Raw genomic sequence first — 14608 nt, 5'->3', positions numbered from 1 at the left:
TGATGCAGCACCTACGTTTGCCCAGAAGCCAAGTTTCTTTACTTACGCAACAGCGCTAAAACACGGGAGATCGTCATGGTGGGCGGGAGGCTCGGCAAGTCGTGATGCTGCTCGGGATTGACCCTGGCCAATCGGAAAACTCGTCAATGTAAGGGCCACTGGGTCTCGATGCCGCGGCAGGACATTTGCTACTATCAATGAATTGCCATTGCTACGTTGAGGATCAGAAGGGCGAAAACTTGAGCCATTAGATAGAAATAAATAGATGACCTTTCTGGGAGCCTCTGAGATTGATGCTTTACTCGACAATCCTCCTGGTAGATCACCAACACCCATAATGCCTCTACAATCTTTTTACCTGCTCGGGGAGGACCCAGAAACTGCCCGTGAGATCGACGTTGACCAAAATGCAAGCTTCAACCATCTTCAGCAATTGATCGCATCTCACTATGCCATCGTGGTGCCTACAGGTAACCGCCCCTTCCCAACAATGCGCTGGTGGATGATGTTAACTTGTGCTAGGAATTGGTTTCCAAGGCACGGATAATGCCTTGTCTACCGCCTCGCAGGTCATGTCTACTAAGGACAAGGTCGCCATCACCATCGACGGCCGGGCGGTTCGCGACATTCCAGGCCCCCCTGGTTTACCGTATGTCGGCAACTTTTTCGAGGTCTTTCCCGACCACCTCGGCAATCACCAACGTCTCTTTGAACGCTATGGGCCCGTCATCAAGACGACAAACCTAGGTCGTACTGTCTATCACTCCAACGATCCAGAAGTCGCTGCCGTCGCCTTTGCCGAGTCCGAGTTCTTTACCAAAAGGATTAACGATGCTCATCCCCTGAATGGCATCAAGACACCTGAGGCCGGCATCTTTTTAGGCGATACGGATACACCCGAATGGAGAGTTACGCACAAGTTCTTGCCTCCTGCCTTAGGACCCAAGGCAGTCCGGCATTATGCACCGACGATGCAGAAGACAGTCGAAAAGGCGTATGAGGTCTTTGACCTTTTGGATGAGAGAGAGGAAGCTTGGAATGTATATCAATACATGCTCAAGTTGGGTGCTCAAGCTGTCGCTAAACTGACGCTTGGCTTGGATCTTGAGCATTTCTCTTCAGTCGACGCCCCTGTGCACGAAATTGTCCATCTCATTGCCGACATGCTCTCACTCAACAAAAAAGTTACATCGAGAGGAAACTGGTACGCTAGCTTGCCGTTTGGAGACCCGAAAGCCTTGAGGGACAAGAAGGCAACCCTGGAACGGATGGTGGAGGAGCGCATCCAACAAGCCAAGGCTGGAGGCATTGAAGATTTGCCGCTCCAAGACGCAGCCCTTCGAGCGACCGATATGATTGGTAAGTCTCCCTGTCTTTTGAGTTGTATTTAGCAGACAAGAAGATCACGGACACTAACATGTTGTGTGACTAGATTATGCACTTCGTGCCACCGACAACAAGGGAGAAAGGTTGCCCAAGTCCAGCCTGACCTGGGCTCTTGTTGTCGCAACAGGCGCAGGATTCACCACCACCTCATCCCTCCTATCGTGGCTCATCTACGGCCTTGTGACATACCCCGACGTGCAGGATAAGCTGTTGCAAGAGTTGATCGACCACGGCTTCACCGATGATATGGAGGTGACATCAGACTTTACCGACCGCCTTGTCTATCTTGACTACTACATCAAAGAAACCCAACGCCGTCACAACCCTTCATTCCAGCCGGGTCGAACCTCCAAAGTCGACCTCATCTTGCCTGGGGGTTACAAACTGCCCAAAGACTCGGTCATGATCCCAGCGCTACATCATATACACAACAACCCCGAGTTTTGGGATAATCCCGCCAAGTTCAACCCGGATAGATGGGGTACCGATGAGGTCAAGAACCGACACAAGGCGGCTTACCTACCCTTTGGAACCGGCTCTCGGATGTGCATCGGATTCAACTTTGCGTTGCAGGAAATCAAGATCTTCTTGCCTAAACTTATATATCGGTACCGATTTAGAAAGGACGGAAGCGATGTCACCGAGTACGATCCCATGTTTCAGCTCATCAGGCCCAACAACTTGTATGTTAGGGCCGAGAAGCGCACGAAGCTGCCTCCGAAATCCGACACAGCTGTCAGCAGCACATGATTTGGATCAGCAAGTCGTGGTGTGTGTGCTCTTTGATGCCGATTCTGTAGATTGATAGACTTTTTGCATTGCTATTGTTCTTTTCGGGTTCTAGTACAGAATGGAAATTAGATAGATAGACAGAGTCTAGATTTTAGACAGTGTTGTAGAATTCAAGCTATGATGGTTCATCCCTGAAATCGAATGGCTGTTCCATCATGTTCATCGACTCCCATATATTGTATCCTGATCCCTCATTTAACAGACTTTCTAGTAGATCATCACTGATCAACATCGAGTCGGCATTTCCAGGACCTGCCATGATTCCATCATCATCGTTTTGCGTCGGATCGGACGCCCGAATCGTTGTTTGCGACTTGGCTACTCCAGATTGACCCGAATTGTCAGGAGATAACTGGCGTATTGCTTCTCCAAAGATGCCACAGAAGACAGACGCTGAGGTGTAGGTCTTTTGAAACTCGCGCATTACTTCCATGCAGAACTCGAGTTTGTTGAATCCCAGTTTCCGAGTCAAAGGGTTTTGGGATTTGCAGTCAAGAAGATGGACATGCATAGCTGGTACTAAGAGTGGGGGACTGGAATCAAAATTAGCAATATGTTGAGAGCTAGACATGCGTATTTGGACGACACGAGGATGCGTGAACTGTGACGTTGGTGATGATGAGATCCGAGGATAGACTGGATGGGGAATGCTGGACCTACGTCATAGGACATGCCAAACCAACAAGCTCTTCGCGTACTATGCTGTCAAGGACAGCATTAGTGGAGGCTGCTGCCGATGCTAGTCGAGTTCGCATGCAGTTCTGCCATGGGCCTTGAGCTGACGGTTGAAGATCCTTGGGCATCATTGACACGCAGGGTCGATAGAACGTAATTAAAAGCGCTCTGTTGATCGGAGTCAGCGGCTGATAGGGTTGTTTGGAACGAAATGCTTACTGGTAGTGCAATTGTGCGTGATAGTAATAAAACCTCTCTAGCTGACTCTCTTCGCCGTTGGTCACATCAGGAATGCAGTGTTGCGAGAGCTCCGCCTCTAGACACTCGCACTGCTCCAGGCTCGGTAGAGGGTTATTTGGTTGATAGCATAACATGGTGACGTCGCCTAGAAGTCTGCTCAGCTGCAAGAGAACCGGCCAATATTTGGTCAGCCGATCAAGGTCCTGTGGGAGATACAGGTCCCTTAGCGAGGATGGAAGCTCGCCGACATCACCCAGCAAATCCTCGACAGTAGGAAAAGGCATGTCGCAGTCGCCAAGACGGATTCTCATGGGTCGCCCCAGTGTCATGCTCAACCATCGATCTCGAAATAAACAGCCTCCCCATAGGCGACGCCACATGCGACGACGACGTGGGTTGATCAAGGGATTTAGCCTTACTGAATCTGGGTTTCGATGTAGCCCGATGATCTGGCACAAGCTGACTGCAACTCCACTCCAGTACCACGGTTGTGAGAGTCTGTCCCTGTCGGAATGCCAGAAGGACAGGAGGAGCGCGGATTGTAGGAGGTGTTCTTGATGGATTACGCCGCCGTTGTTGTAAACACACTGGATAGTCATCAGTCCCTATGACTTGTTCGCGGGTCAGAGCAAGACAGTGATCTGAGTTACTAACCTTGGCATGTTCATAAGCCGTAGCCTTCATCTCCTTACAAGAGTCAAAACCCTCAAGCTGCCAAACGCTACTCGGAACGAACTTGGACGTTCTGTCAGCGGATTTATCCTCTTTCATCTGATGCTTTGTTCGCAGGCTCGAAACTCACGTTGACTGCCACCGAGGCCATGCTCCAAAAGAGGAGCAAATCGGATGACGAAACATAGACAGGTTCGTGAAGATTTTGGAGTACACCCACATCTAGTACAGGTAGAATCGGATGCACGTGATGGAAATAGGCTCGAAGTATCTCTCTACGAGAGCTCGGTTGAGGAAGGTTAAAGACGCCCTTTTGCTTGAGATAGTCGCTGTCTTGCTGAGAGATGGTGACCGGCGGAGCAGAACGGAGTAGAATATGCCTCTGAATGGGCTTCTGAGGATGCGAGCAGACATCAATGACGGATGTTGCCCCAGGTTGCTCCCCTTGTAGCCAAGAAACCAGTCAGCCACGTAGAAATAGCAAATGCAGATTCACGTACCAAGATAGAAAAGGCAGTCAGAATTAACGATCCCTTGACCTGTCGCCGCGGAGGATATCTCAGCTCCGCTCCGTTCCTCCTCAATGTCTCTTTGCCGCCCAGGGTCAGAGTGATAGGCAGTGTCATTGTGGCCTTCCGCTACAGAATCACCACGATGGACGTCGGGAACAGAGGCCGGCTGGTGCACTATTGGCTCGGGCAGTGACGGAGAAGCTCGAGAACTATTGCTTTCGTCACCGCTCCTCACGCTTCGCGACCGAGCATTCCGAACAGAGGAGGCAGTCAATGTACTTCGAGGCCTTGATGGTGTTGACATACTACTGTCAGTATCAAGCCAACCATGGGCCAACACAGAACATAACAATTGACAAGAGTTAGACTTACAGCATATGATGGCCATCCTGTACTATACACTCGATACCGTCCTGAGCGCATCGCATGCAAGGGATGCCCGTCACAGTGACACTGCATCGGACCTTACGCCCTCGGCATTCTTGGCACGCCACAGTCGACCTGTGACGTCTTTGCATCGGCATGTTTGTTGTCTTTTGCGCATTAAATATGACTGAGATGGGATTGCGGACTGTGATGAACCTTGTAGTTGCATTGCCAAGAGTTCTTAGTACTTCGTAGGGGTAGAGGGAATTGACTTTTTAGGTCGCCGCTTAGCGGCAATCAGTAAAGCGAGGCCCGATAAATAGCCGAAGGACTGTGGCTCAATGCCCATCTCGCACAGTTTACTACCCGTGTAGGAGCGGCAACCGGGTCCTGGTTTCGAAGTAGTGATTAATATCCTATAAGCAGCTGAAACAAATCTTGTAATTGAGATAGTAATGATTGTTGTCGAAAAGAAGCGCTCCTTTTGGATGAGCTTTACTGTGCTGTGTACGGAGTACTTCCACAGGCTATCGTGACCTTCCTTTTTGGGCTCTAGCATAACGTCCACCTTTATGGGCAGGGTCCGGTTCAGCATGACCAGCCGTTTTTGCCTGAACGCCCAGAACACGTCTCTTAACTCCATGAGAACACCAATTCAGTAAGTAGGGATCTTGTTAGAGCAAAGAAGCTTCACCATCTCGCCTCCGCCAGCTTGACAAGGTGCATTGTGGCACTGATGATAGATGGTTTAGACAGGCATTCGTAGGGCCTCAAGCACCTTAGCCTGATAAATTTATCTCTTTGCATTTTCTGCCTATCAACGACAAGCTTGAAGAAGAAATAATATTGGAAACCAAGCAATTCAGTATTACAACTTCTCGAAAAGGGAGGAAAGTGTAAAAAGGGGCGACGTGGTTGGATATGCCGGCTCAAAGAAGAAGGTACAAAAATGAGCGACGTAGTTAGAGTGAATAGTCACTCAGTTGCGTCTGAACAAGAGTATCCCGAATCCAAGTTGATCATATCCTCCGCTGGTGGAACCATAATCTCCTCCGCCGCCCTCAGCACCGCCGCTATTCTCCAGGACATAATCTCGGTAGGCCCGCGTCCACGGAGCCTCGAGATTCTTGACACCATTGTAGTGACCGTATAGCAGCTCACCAATGGGGCGAACTATTCCTCTCCCATAGTCAGAGGTTTGCGTCATGGTGCCGTGCTTATTTGTGTATGTGGAATAGGGGACGTCATGGCCGAGATTGTACTTGGCCATGTATTCAGAACTGTGAAGTACCTACTTCTGCTGTTGCAAAGGTTTAAAAAGGCCACTGTGTTAACATTGGGTCATGATGTTATGATGTGTTGAAGATCCGTTCTTTATTATAGTTGCAGCCCGGCCCTCGATAGGTTAACTAAGCCCGAAGATCGTGAAGTACCTACGTTAGTAGAAATGCTAGTGGATTGCGCCCGATCCAGTCTTACCCTGCCAGAATTCTGTTTTCCAGAAGAGCAAAAAGATCTTCGCCTTGGTTATAGCTCTGCTGTGCCAAGACTGAAAGATGTGCAAATACAAGCGTCGCATGGCCTTGATCTCGTCCAGCTTCTTGGTTTTGACCCAAGTCCTTACCTGTCCCTTCCTCCTTATGTATCTTCCAGATAGCGTTCTCAATGGCCCCCATACCGTTGGCAGTCTTGAAATAGTCGACAGCACGATGTATCATGGATCGATTATTCGACAGGACGCCGATAGCGTGGATGTTGCATAGGCTTGCTAGGTCCCACTGAGTATCATCAGCATCCACGCACAAAGCAAAGAAACCTCAACAACATAGGAGTTGACTCACATTAGCCCAGTAATGATCGGGCGGCTGCCCGTTTTTTGTCCGCAGGAACCGTTCGCTAGCCTCGTAAAACACGTCAACGAGAAGCTTTGTGATGCCTGCTCGGATACCATGCTCGGAACCTGTTTGACTTGACGGCGCCACGTTATGAAACTGTTACGTCTTGTTTTGAGAACATGGCAAAGGCGACTGCCTGTAAAAAAAGCAAGATGCCGAGGTAAAGTCTATGATCCTGGAGAACCTAGACCAAACTCCGTCGGCTCTTCGTCTTGTGATAGTTTCGGCCGCGCTAACTAGTAATTTCTCTTGTTCCGTACCAACGTGGAGCGCCGGCGGAGATCATAACGTTATTCCACACCCTTGTGGCTTCAGCTGCTTAGAAATGCCAAGCATTCTTTTCTACGGATCCAATGAAAACGCAGCCTGCCTTTTCACGCATCGCATGATACTAACTAACAAAGTCTATAAACTCCGCTCCGTGACCTCCATGACGTTGCACTGCTATAAAATACCGACTTGAACGCACGCCGCTGCCTGCCTATTTCAAATCGCTTCGGTTCATACCTTTCTCCAGCACAAACACCCGCAAACTCGCTCAATCAATCAGTCATCATGGGTAGCATCAAAGTTGCCGTAGCCGGCGCAACAGGCGAGACTGGCTCATCCATCATCCGAGGATTGCTTGCATCGACCACAAGCAGGTTTGTGAGTCGCTCTGCTCAGTACTCATGTCACTTGTTACTAAATGACGACCGATACTCAGCAAGTTACTGCTCTTGTCAGGCCATCGTCGCTTTCCAAGCCAGAAGTTCTTGAGCTGAAAGAGATGAGTGTCAAGGTCGTAGGAGCGGACCTCACCGGACCTGAGGGAGACCTCGAGGCCATCCTAACGGATATAGACGTGGTAATCTCGGCTGTCAATGCAACCGCCATCTTGAACGAAATACCACTCATAAATGCGGCGAAATCTGCCGGCGTGGGACGTTATGTCCCTTGCTTCTTCGCCACGGTTGTCCCGCCAAACGGAATTCTGAGACTCAGGGATGGGGTGAGTATAACACGGCAGTTGCACACGCTGTCGTGGCCCTGCTAACAGACCAAACAGAAAGAAGTGGTTTTGAATCATATTAAAAAGGTATATCTGCCTTACACCGTCATTGATGTTGGCTGGTGGTACCAAATTGCGCTCCCTCGGGTGCCATCAGGACGCCTTGATAAGGCACTCGCGATGCCCGCAGAGTGCATTCCTGGTGATGGCAATACTCCATCTGCCATGACAGACGTGAAGGATATTGGCCGCTATGTAGCCCGCGTTATTGCTGATCCGCAAACTTTGAACCGGATGGTGTTTGCATATACTGAGCTACACACGACGAATCAGGTCTATGACATAGTGGAGAAGCAGAGCGATGAGAAGATTGAGCGAAAATACGTGAGTACCTAAGCAGAGCCTGTTACTTCTATGAGGAAAGGCTAAATGGTCTCTAGATGGCCGAAGATGAGATCAAAGCTAGAGCCGCTGCGGCGCAACAGTCCAACACCATCCCAGGATCTCTCGAGAATGTTTCGGAATCGCAGTTTCAGTACTGGAACAGCTGGGGTATCCGCGGTGACAACACCCCCGAATTTGCCAAGTATCTTGGATACCTCTTGGCCAAAGAGCTATATCCAGACCTCGAAGGCCGCACACTTGAGGCTTACGTGAAGGATGCATTGGATGGGAAAGAACAGGCTGCTTGGCAGCAGGCAGGTGCCTTATATACCAAGAACACTACCAAGGCCGACTAGAATTCATAGAGTTATTGGATAGGTCAATCTTGAATGCTCTATAGAGATCAGCTTGTTGGTCGTTATTATTCTCATCGTAGATATACACAAGAAACCTACCAGGGGTGGGATCAAGGAGGTCATAAACAGCCCCATACAGTCTATATTAGTACTTCCTGTGTCGTTCATTAGTCTTTTACTTACCAGTTGAACACACATCTGCCCACACGTCGTCCTGCTCGGAGCGTAAGAGAGACCCGAGCCCATCTGACATGTCCCGAGTAGTCCGCTAGTCCACCGGGTTAGTGGGCCACAATCCGAAACTATGCCCTTGAAACTGCCGAGGAAGCCGAGACGAGGCTAAATGACCCAGTAAAACAGTGTCTTCTAACCTCTCTCAGCTCAAAACAAGAGTTTGAGTGTGTCCATAACCGTACTCTACCCCCACTTCCCGACAACTCCTCCCGCCCAACATGCATATCTCCTCCATCTCCGCTTTCCCCAGGTTCCCCACGGATTTCATATGCAAGCTTGGATATAACATCCAACATCTACCTATTTTGAGTCGGCACCCTTGAGAACCAGCCTACCAGAATGGGTCTCGTCAACATAGCTTTGGTGCCCTTCCTGGCCATTGGTGTCATTATCCTCACCGCAGCCTACAGGCTTTTCTCAGCAGCCACATCGCCTCTGCGAAATGTTCCCGGTCCGTGGTACAGTCATGTCACTTCCATCGTGCTCAAATGGCACATATTGGCGGGCAGACGCGTCCATTTTGTTCACTCTTTACACTTACGATACGGTCCCGTCGTTCTCGTGTCACCCGATGAAGTAGCCATCAGCGATCTCGATGCCTTTTCCCAAATCCACAAGATCGGATCTGGATTTACAAAGTCTGATTGGTATGACAAACTCAGATCTGGTAGGGAGCCAGGCATTTTCTTCATGCGTGATCCGCATCAACACGCCGCTCGAAGACGCCTCTTTGCTCGTGCCTTTAGCAACAGCTCGCTTCTGACGCATTGGGAGCCTGAGATCAGGCAGAAGACCCAGCTTGCCGTGGCCAAGATAAAAAATGACGCTCAGATTGGCAGCGCTGATGTTCTGAAATGGTGGACCCTCATGGCAACCGACGTCATTGCTCATCTTTCGTTTGGCGAATCATTCCGCATGCTCGAATTAGGCAAGGTGGACATCACCCAGTTTCTTTCTATATATCGCGATGCTAACACTGCAAGCAAACCCCGTACATCGATGCCATCCAAGCGGCCCTCCTTTGTGGAGTGGTCCGAAACGAGCTGTCCTGGATTTTCCCCATTATCAGACGCCTCCCTTTCAAAGGCATCCGTGACATCATGAGTGCCGACGACGTCGTCTTCGAGCATGGCGCTAAAGCTGTGAAGAACATGAGCAGCGCTAGTGACGGACTCAGCACGGCAAACCTGTTCAGCCAGATGCTCGCTCAGGCGCAGGGCCAGGAAAAGACGGAAATCAAGGATTCCACTGTTCGCACAGAAGCAGGGAATCTGATTGTTGCCGGGTCCGATACAACAGCCGTCACTCTAACATATCTTGTCTGGGCAGTACTCAGCCAGCCACAACTTCAGGCAGCGCTAGAGGCTGAAGTCTGTGGACTGAGTCCAGACCTGACTTTTGATGAGCTGACGAGCGCTCCGCTCCTGAACAGCGTTGTTGAGGAGACTCTAAGGTTGTATGGTGCTGCTCCTGGTGCTCTCCCGCGCGTTGTGCCAGGAAAGGGACTCTCTGTTCGTGGTTACTTCATTCCTCCGGGCACGGTGGTTAGTACACAGGCCTACACACTGCATCGAGACTCTACAGTCTTTCCAGATGCACACAGGTATGATGGTTTGCCCTCTTGACGTTGTCATACACCTGAGATCTGCACTAACAATCTTTAGATTCGATGGCGAGAGATTCATGGACAAATCAACACTAACAGTAGCTCAAAAGACAGCCATGTCACCCTTTGGCGCAGGCTCTCGCATCTGCATTGGGCTTCACCTGGCTTGGATGGAACTGCGACTTGCCACCGCGCTGTTTTTCCGGGAGTGTCGAGGGGCTAAGCTTGATCCTGGAATGACTGATGACATGATGGAGATGGATAATCGATTCTTGATTGCGCCAAAGGGACACTGTTGCAAGATTCAGTTGTAGGGAGACTAGCAGTACAGCCGGGTCCGTCTTGGCACCTAGGTGCTTTTAATATCGTGTTATGTAAGGCGTAACGACTCAAACTATAACAATACCAGGCCAGAAGACAACCGCATAGACGTCTTAAACAGTGTGAGCATCAATTAAAAAGGGATATTTGCCCAATATACTGCAGGGCCATTATGGACTCATCGCATCAAGGTTGCCATACAGATAACCAACCAGACATACAATTTTACGTATCTTGCGGCATGGGAAATCATAATAGCACGAGAGTCTTGCAAGAGACTGCAGGAACTGAAATAAATAGTCAACCGCGCTCTCGAAATGATCCGACTGAGACTGTACAAACTCCAAATAAGACACCCATTGGCCGACACTGATACCACTGCAGTCATAAAACTGAAAGGCTATTGCTCAGAAACACGCTGTGAGTAACTCATTCAGTCCCTCTAAACGCTGATAACATTAAGTCAAGCTAGCCATTAACTTCACCGACAGGCCACCCGTCTAGTCGGAGCTTAACAAGGTGGTCGAGCCTGGTGGAACCATCTTCTCGAATCCCGAATTCTTCTAGGTCCCGCAATAAGCTATCGATGTATTCTCCAGCGGCAGAGAGGTGGAGTATGTGAGCGACAACGTTGGTAGCCCGGGGCGTTCCAAGCGTAGTTTCGCCATCCGAGTTCGGCCTGGTCGGCGTGAATGTCGCTAGGCCGATCTTGAGAGCTTCGAGGTGTTGGTAGAACTCCATGGCTGGTAAGCTACCTGAATCCTTCAGCTTCTTGAGAAGTTGGTCGCAGAGCTTGAAATCCTCCAGATCTCGTGCATTCTCGGGATTGTTCAAAAGGCTGGAAACACCAAGTATTAAAGCTGTGGAAAACAGGTACCTGGTGTAAAAATAGTCAAATGATTTGAAGGAACCATCAATCCAAGATTCAGCAAGAATCATATGTGAGTGGCGTGCACACCGAATACACGATGTTACAATAGCCTGTATGTTCTCATGGATGGGATGAGGGGTGTCGTGGCCGCTTGATCGATTCATTTCCTTTTGATGTTGTATAACATGGAGTAGCAATGGCCGGGACGTCATGATCATGCACTGGAGGCGTAAACAAGGTGCGCTTAGCTTTAAGGCAATCGGTTTGCACATACCTGATTGAAGAATAGGTGCAAAGACCTTACAGCCCCGGAATCCCCTGCCACTGCTTGGTTCATTCTGAGCGGTTCTGGTAACCTTTGAAGCCAACTTTTGAGTCCCTTCAGTGCATTTTGGACTCTTTGTAAAAAAGACTCGCTCTGGTTTGCCCGACCATATAAGGACTTTATGATCTTGCTCAATATCCTAACCAATTCGACTCGAGCCGACATGTAGTGAGGGTTGGCAAACTCAGACATCTCGTTTGGATTAAGTCCGTCACTGGATGGGAAACTGACGCATACATCATAATCCTGAATAGAGACCATTTGCCCGTTGATAGCTGCGCAGGTGTGATCGAGGAGATAAGACGTCCACCAGACTCTTATGAGATGCTCTCGGGCCGCACCGTCATGAAGGTGGGTTTCTGGAATGTTAAAGTTTAAGCCCATTACAGCACAATGCCGCGTGGCCGAACTAGCTAGGAAGTAGGCCGAGTGCCATCTGTTGATGCACAGTGAATATAAACACTGGATCATATGTCAGTCCAAGTTCATCGTACCTCTCATAGGCGGAGAGTAGCTTACCAATAACAGTGAAACCTCAATACTGTCAATGCTAGGACGCTCCAAAAGATGACCATATGATCTGAAGGCAAAGCTGAAGTAGACAAGCCCAGGGACATGAGATGCATGCACCTCGTAGCGACTGGAATACAGTTTCCCAAGGGCAAGTAGTGCAAAGATCTTGGATTTCGAAAACATGTCCAACGAAGCTGGGTTCTCCACAAACCGATCCAACAAAGTCCAAATGGACCTTTTTCGAACAATGTGATAACATTGGTCGATGCTTGCCAACGCTGTCTGGATAAGGAAGCGTGCTTCAGTTGCGCTAGGTCGCGGCTCCTCAACATTTGAGGAAACCGTTACCTGATCCTGGGTTGGATAGCTGAGACGAGGCGGGTGGGGGCCGTTGCCGACGCGAGTTGGCGGACACGGGTCGCGAAGGCAGTGTCGGCAGACTCTCCAACCCGAAGGGGGACTTGAAAAGAATCCAGCGGGATGAACCAGGGATTATTCTCGAGAACAGGGTTCCGGCTCGGCTCAGTGGATGTTGTGCTCTCATGGTTGTGGGTAGGCTCTACCACTGCAGCCTCGGGCGTGTCTCGGGCGCTCCGGCCAGACTGGACCCGAGCTCTAAGCAACTGATTCTGTTGAAGAATAGACTCGAGATAACTTGATCATGAATTCAGCCAAAAGGTCATCCCTACCGACAAGTAGATTACCCTACCTCTCACTAACCCTGACTTGTCTGTTACGTTTCGGATACGTGCACTCAGCTTCGCAATCCAACTGGACACAGGATTTACAAGGTTGACCACCGGGACACTTCACCTTCCTCGTGTGGCATTTTCGACATCTTTGATCTCGGCTTTGGTTAACGCGGTACTAGATCTAGAGGGGGCTGATGGATCTCACGCAACGAATTTCACTTTCACCGGGGTAGGCGAGTGCTCAAAGTTGAGCGCAGGATCTCCCTCCATGCTGACTAGCGTCCCTACAGTACCTACGTAACGTTATGCAGGTAGCCGACTGACCGACTGGTAGACTCGACGTGAGCAAAGATCTTTCCATGAGAGAATGGGCCAGAAACATGACGGCTCGGTGACAATGGTTTGCCCCGGGTGACCGCCTTTTCAGCTGCCACAACTGGTTAAAGCCGGCCGCTAGTCGTCAGCCCCGGGCGGGGCCACGGCCGGTCCTTTGTGGGGCCGTTCGCCTTTGCCCTCCGGGGTCAAGAGGAACATCGGAGTCACCCCTTTAGTTTTTCGCGACATGGTCTCGAGGTGAACCAACGCCGATAACTACAGGATTCTAATTTACTTCGCATGTATCCTCGGCTCGAGACTTGCGAGTTACCAGCACTTGGCAATACCCCAAACTCACCTCATCACGCTGCCCCTTTTCACCTCTCAAGAACCTCAAGGATGGATCCTTCACGCCCACCCAGCTTTACAATTCGACAAGCCATCACACCAGATGATCTTGCCTCCGTTGTCAATTGCTTCCGCGCCTACACCGAGTGACTCAACATGGATCTGACATTCCAAGACTTCGCCACTGATCTGAGCACACTGCCAGGCAAATACGCTCCGCCAAAAGGAGCATTACTACTCGCCTGCGACACTGAAACGGATCAAGTCCTTGGCTGTATTGATCTTCGGCCTATCGAGCTTCAGCCAACCTATAAAGTCGGTCGCGAGCCCAATACACGGTATTGTGAGCTGAAGCGCCTGCACGTTTATCCAGAGGCTAGAGGGCGAAAGGTTGCCCGGGCCTTGGTCACGGCAGCCCTTCAAATTGCCCAGAGGGAGGGGTACAATGAGGCACTGTTAGATACTATAGAGTTGATGACATCGGCCATCAATCTATACAAATCTATGGGGTTTCGGGAGGTTAAACCGTACTACAGCAACCCTGGTGATGGATTCATCAACATGTCCAAAGATCTCGGCTCAATAGTTCCCTGAGATTCTTTCACTGAACCATTGGGAGATGTAGAGGAAGAAATGAGGTTCATTGTTTCCCTGCTTATTTTAGAGTAGACACACTTAGACACCGAACGCCCACACAATTAGTAGATCCCAAATGGCATAAATATTTAACTTGTGTTTTTTTATTTTCGTAATCTACATATACAAACGCTTGGGCATATCTAATATCAAAGAACGATCTCACTACGAGTTGGTAGATTGTGCGCATGAAGATTGCCTATAGTGGCGCCATATCAGTTGGCTACCAAGTGCGTGTCTTCAATAGAAGAGATGACAAACTATTCCGTCGTGCCATGACAGACTCTGGTGCTATCATGCTGGGACATTGGGCATAAGCCATTCGTCTGCAAGAAGGAGCAGGGCTGCGGAAGGCATGCATAGACGCTTTACTTATTACATCTAGCTGTCCTCATAGCTATCTTGTTTCTTCTGCCGTTTGATACCGTACCTATCAAGCTACTTATTCGTCAATCTAAGCTCTCCTGATGTTCCATCT

At 49.7% G+C, this 14608-nt stretch overlaps 7 protein-coding genes across 7 annotated transcripts; 4 read left to right on the top strand and 3 right to left on the bottom strand.

Annotated features, from left to right (window-relative positions):
• Positions 1–337: 337 nt before the first annotated feature.
• On the top strand, positions 338–2136 carry NECHADRAFT_54651 (uncharacterized protein; the record flags this gene model as incomplete). Its single annotated transcript, XM_003043615.1, has 3 exons — positions 338–470; positions 523–1359; positions 1433–2136. The coding sequence occupies 3 exons, from the start codon at positions 338–340 to the stop codon at positions 2134–2136; spliced, it is 1674 nt and encodes a 557-aa protein (XP_003043661.1).
• A 364-nt stretch (positions 2137–2500) lies between these two features.
• Positions 2501–4789, bottom strand: NECHADRAFT_1812 (uncharacterized protein; the record flags this gene model as incomplete). The annotated part of the gene is made up of 7 exons (XM_003043499.1): positions 2501–2711; positions 2839–3067; positions 3119–3680; positions 3748–3828; positions 3896–4209; positions 4266–4443; positions 4742–4789. Coding segments are annotated over 7 exons (1623 nt in total), but the record flags the coding sequence as incomplete, so codon positions are not given.
• An 833-nt stretch (positions 4790–5622) lies between these two features.
• NECHADRAFT_54751 (uncharacterized protein) lies at positions 5623–6580 on the bottom strand (the record flags this gene model as incomplete). Its single annotated transcript, XM_003043498.1, has 3 exons — positions 5623–5923; positions 6123–6421; positions 6485–6580. Coding segments are annotated over 3 exons (696 nt in total), but the record flags the coding sequence as incomplete, so codon positions are not given.
• A 513-nt stretch (positions 6581–7093) lies between these two features.
• On the top strand, positions 7094–8269 carry NECHADRAFT_88293 (uncharacterized protein; the record flags this gene model as incomplete). Its single annotated transcript, XM_003043614.1, has 4 exons — positions 7094–7186; positions 7245–7529; positions 7587–7913; positions 7970–8269. 4 exons carry the CDS (start codon positions 7094–7096, stop codon positions 8267–8269), a joined length of 1005 nt encoding a protein of 334 aa, XP_003043660.1.
• A 573-nt stretch (positions 8270–8842) lies between these two features.
• NECHADRAFT_54709 (uncharacterized protein) lies at positions 8843–10423 on the top strand (the record flags this gene model as incomplete). Its single annotated transcript, XM_003043613.1, has 3 exons — positions 8843–9436; positions 9487–10106; positions 10168–10423. 3 exons carry the CDS (start codon positions 8843–8845, stop codon positions 10421–10423), a joined length of 1470 nt encoding a protein of 489 aa, XP_003043659.1.
• Positions 10424–10898: 475 nt separating this feature from the next.
• On the bottom strand, positions 10899–13213 carry NECHADRAFT_88291 (uncharacterized protein; the record flags this gene model as incomplete). Its single annotated transcript, XM_003043497.1, has 9 exons — positions 10899–11268; positions 11389–11522; positions 11576–12062; positions 12121–12140; positions 12257–12374; positions 12488–12793; positions 12860–12910; positions 13037–13124; positions 13156–13213. 9 exons carry the CDS (start codon positions 13211–13213, stop codon positions 10899–10901), a joined length of 1632 nt encoding a protein of 543 aa, XP_003043543.1.
• Positions 13214–13650: 437 nt separating this feature from the next.
• On the top strand, positions 13651–14088 carry NECHADRAFT_54718 (uncharacterized protein; the record flags this gene model as incomplete). The annotated part of the gene is made up of 1 exon (XM_003043612.1): positions 13651–14088. One exon carries the CDS (start codon positions 13651–13653, stop codon positions 14086–14088), a length of 438 nt encoding a protein of 145 aa, XP_003043658.1.
• Positions 14089–14608: the final 520 nt, after the last annotated feature.

Source organism: Fusarium vanettenii (assembly GCF_000151355.1).
Source record: "Fusarium vanettenii 77-13-4 chromosome 13 genomic scaffold NECHAsca_28_chr13_5_0, whole genome shotgun sequence".
Taxonomy (NCBI): Eukaryota; Fungi; Ascomycota; class Sordariomycetes; order Hypocreales; family Nectriaceae; genus Fusarium; species Fusarium vanettenii.
This window is presented reverse-complemented; position numbering and strand designations above follow the sequence as displayed.